General features: G+C 54.9%; 1 protein-coding gene across 1 annotated transcript; it reads left to right on the top strand.

The window, feature by feature from the left end:
* Positions 1-248: 248 nt before the first annotated feature.
* Positions 249-2,259, top strand: LOC127754519 (zinc finger CCCH domain-containing protein 2). Its single transcript, XM_052280090.1, has one exon. It carries the CDS (start codon positions 357-359, stop codon positions 1,536-1,538), a length of 1,182 nt encoding a protein of 393 aa, XP_052136050.1. The 5' UTR covers positions 249-356; the 3' UTR covers positions 1,539-2,259.
* The last annotated feature ends 1,323 nt before the right edge of the window (positions 2,260-3,582 follow it).

Below are 3,582 nucleotides of genomic sequence, written 5' to 3'. Positions count from 1 at the left end.
GAAGTGGGCCCGACCACGCGTGGGGCCAGTGCTGTCAGTGAGACGTGGCGCTGCGCCCACCGGGATGTGGGGAGCGAGAGACGGCGTCAGTTACCGGATGCGTGGTACTACTACGACCCCTCCGCCCACGGTGGAACCGTGGTTGGCGTTTAACCCAACCATGGTTCGAGGCTATCCCGAGGTGGGAGACCGTGGTTAGTGGAGCAGTTTATAAGCGCGCACCGCTTCGGCTTCGTCCTCCTCGCCTTACACATCGCACCACTCTCTCTCACTCGCGTCCATACGCCGAGTCCACGAGATCTCGCCGTAGTCCATACACCGGTTGATCGGAGGTCGTGTTGCCGCCGGCGGTGGCCATGATGATGATGGGGGAAGGAGTCAGCAGCGTCCCGCCGTGGTCTCACCTCCCCGTGAGCGGAGTCGATGTGCTCGGCGGCGGTGGTGGCGGTGGTGGTGGTGGTGGGGATGAGATGACGCCGTACCTGATCGCCGCGCTGCGGGATTACCTGCCGGCGAATGATGTCGGGGTGGGGGCTGACGACGAGGAGGAGGCCGCGGCGATGGCCGCGGCGGTGGACGCGTACGCGTGCGACGAGTTCCGGATGTACGAGTTCAAGGTGCGGCGGTGCGCGCGCGGGCGGAGCCATGACTGGACCGAGTGCCCCTTCGCGCACCCGGGGGAGAAGGCGCGCCGCCGCGATCCGCGCAAGTACCACTACTCCGGCACCGCGTGCCCGGACTTCCGCAAGGGCGGGTGCAAGCGCGGCGACGCCTGCGAGTACGCCCACGGCGTGTTCGAGTGTTGGCTCCACCCGGCGCGCTACCGCACCCAGCCGTGCAAGGACGGCACCGCCTGCCGCCGCCGCGTCTGCTTCTTCGCCCACACCCCGGACCAGCTCCGCGTCCTCCCGGCGCAGCAGTCCAGCCCCAGGAGCGTGGCGTCCTCGCCGCTGGCCGAGTCCTACGACGGCTCGCCGCTGCGCCGCCAGGCGTTCGAGAGCTACCTCACCAAGACCATCATGTCCTCGTCCCCGACCAGCACCCTCATGTCTCCGCCCAAGTCGCCCCCGTCGGAGTCCCCGCCATTGTCGCCCGACGGTGCCGCGGCCATCCGTCGCGGATCTTGGCCCGGCGTCGGCTCGCCGGTGAACGACGTCCTGGCCTCGTTCCGCCAGCTCCGCCTCAACAAGGTGAAGTCGTCGCCGTCCGGCGGGTGGAGCTACCCCTCGTCGTCCGCCGTCTACGGGTCTCCCAAGGCCGCCACCGGCCTCTACAGCCTCCCCACCACTCCACTGGCTTCCACGGCAACGGTGACCACCGCCTCCAGCTTCATGCCCAACCTGGAGCCACTGGACCTCGGGCTCATCGGCGACGAGGAGCCGGTCCAGAGGGTGGAGTCCGGAAGAGCCCTCCGGGAGAAGGTGTTCGAGCGACTGAGCCGGGATGGTGCCATCTCCGGCGACGCCACCGCCTTCGCCGCCGCCGCCACCGCCGGTGTTGGCCTCGACGTTGATTGGGTGTCCGACCTCATCAACTGAGGCTTCCAAGTCGCTATTGGAAGCCCCTTTTGTGAGCATCAAGGATGATGGCATGGAGGAGGAGAAGGTGGCGGTAAGAAGAAAATGATGGCACAACCAAAAAATCCTTCATTTTCTTTTGCGATTTCAAGTCAAGTTTCTACTAATTCCTGTACATATCTATCTCCCATGTGAATATTCATGGTTGGTGGAGAGGAGGCAAGTATGGAAAGATGGGTGGATTTGTTTTGGGGTTTTGAGGTAGTAGCAAAATTACCCACAAAAAAATTAGGTGAAAAAAAAAAGAGAGGAGTAGAAATGGAGGTGGTTCAGTGTCTCCAGTGTGCATAGGGTGTGTGGAGGTGAAGGAAGCACGGAAGGAAGAAGATCATGGCGGAAGAAGATGGCCGGATTTCGGCCGCCGTCGCGGCGGCGGCCCTGCCTATTTCAGTGATTTCTGGGGGTTTATCCTCTGTTCATCGTTTGTTGCATCATCGACTAGCTGATGAAGATCATCGATCGATTTCAATCAAGCCCCCCCTCTTGTTGATTTCCTATTTTGTTGATGTAATCTTTGTTTTGTTAAGAACCCCCAACAGCATATTTTGTACCTTGGCTTTAAATCTGAAAATCTTTTGCTGACTCATCTACCTATATGTGGTGATGAAGCCCCCTCAATGTATTGTAATCACCTGCTTCAAGTAAATGATCCAATAATATTATGTTGCTATATGTTTCATTACTTCCTTGATCCAAATAACACTCATCTTAATATCTCTGTTCATTAGTGACGAAATCGATGTGTTTTGTGGAGCTGAGCGGGGGGCGATGGTGCCGGGGAACCTGCCGTGACATAGACCGGCGGAGAGTGCGACGGCGGCGGAGTCGCCGGCGAGTCGTTGTCATCTTTGGTGGAATCGATGGTGCAGGATTGGCTTGTACATGCTGCTGCAGCTCTCTGCTTCTTCCACCGCACCGCTGCTTGGCCACAAAAAGACACGTCCTCCTTATTCGAGTATGTACATGTACTACTACCCGGTAGCGTAGCGTCCGCTTTGCCTTTTGCAGGCAGTGCGACTGTTTATCGCCCGTACACGTCGCCGGAGTTGGGGAAGACGACGATGACGCCGGCGGCGGCGGCACCCGAATCTGACCCGGATCGATCGGATCGCGGCGACTCCGTCTCGAGACGAATGGGTTGGTGGGTTGGGTCGCGAACGCATCGGTCGGAGTCGGAGTCGGGGTTGGGGTGGGGGAGAAAATATCGGGTGCTTGTGTGTCCGGTTCCCACGAGACAGCGGGCGTGGTGGTGGTGGCTTCTTGTTGCTCCGTTTCGTCTCGTACACTTTCGCTTTACTTTCTTTTTTTGATGGGCATGTCTAGTCCTTTTCGACCCTTCCTGTTTACGTCACGACCTCGCACAGTCCAGCAAGCTCCATACACAGTATCCCGTAGAAAAAAAGATGGCGTGGACTACAGTATATATACTGTACCGAATACTTAGAGCAAGTTTAATAGTATAGTCAACTACTTCATCTATAACCAATTTAATAGCTCATTCATACAATAGTTACATACTACATTATCAATAACTGGTCTCACCTGTCATACACACACTGTGTCTTAGAGTCCGTACTATAGCTGGCTATAAATCTATAGCCAGCTGCTCTTCTCTCTCTTCATTAATCTTCTTAAAATATATTTGTAGCTGGCTTATAGTCTGCTATTGTACTTGCTCTTAGAGCAAGTTTTATAGCCAACTACTAGCTCCAATTTATCCATATAGCTAATCTAATACTCTCTCCGTCCAAAAAAAAAGACAAACCGTGAGTTCCCGTGCCAACGTTTGACTGTCCGTCTTATATGAAATTTTTTTATAATTAGTATTTTTATTGTTAGATGATAAAACATGATTAATACTTTATGTGTGACTTATTTTTTTATTTTTTTTCCATAATTTTTTTAAATAAGACGGACGGTCAAACGTTGGACACGGAAACCAGGGTTTATCTTTTTTTTTAGACGGAGGGAGTAACTTATTTATACAATAGTTACCTATAAGCAT

The sequence above is a fragment of the Oryza glaberrima genome, chromosome 1 (genome assembly GCF_000147395.1).
Source record: "Oryza glaberrima chromosome 1, OglaRS2, whole genome shotgun sequence".
Lineage (NCBI taxonomy): Eukaryota > Viridiplantae > Streptophyta > Magnoliopsida > Poales > Poaceae > Oryza > Oryza glaberrima.
The sequence above is the reverse complement of the archived record's forward strand: the minus strand, read 5'-3'. Positions and strand labels throughout refer to the sequence as shown.

What these genes read in the sequence shown, in the direction of transcription:
- LOC127754519 (XM_052280090.1), top strand. Translation starts at nt 357, where the DNA reads ATGATGATGATGGGGGAAGGAGTCAGCAGCGTCCCGCCGTGGTCTCAC.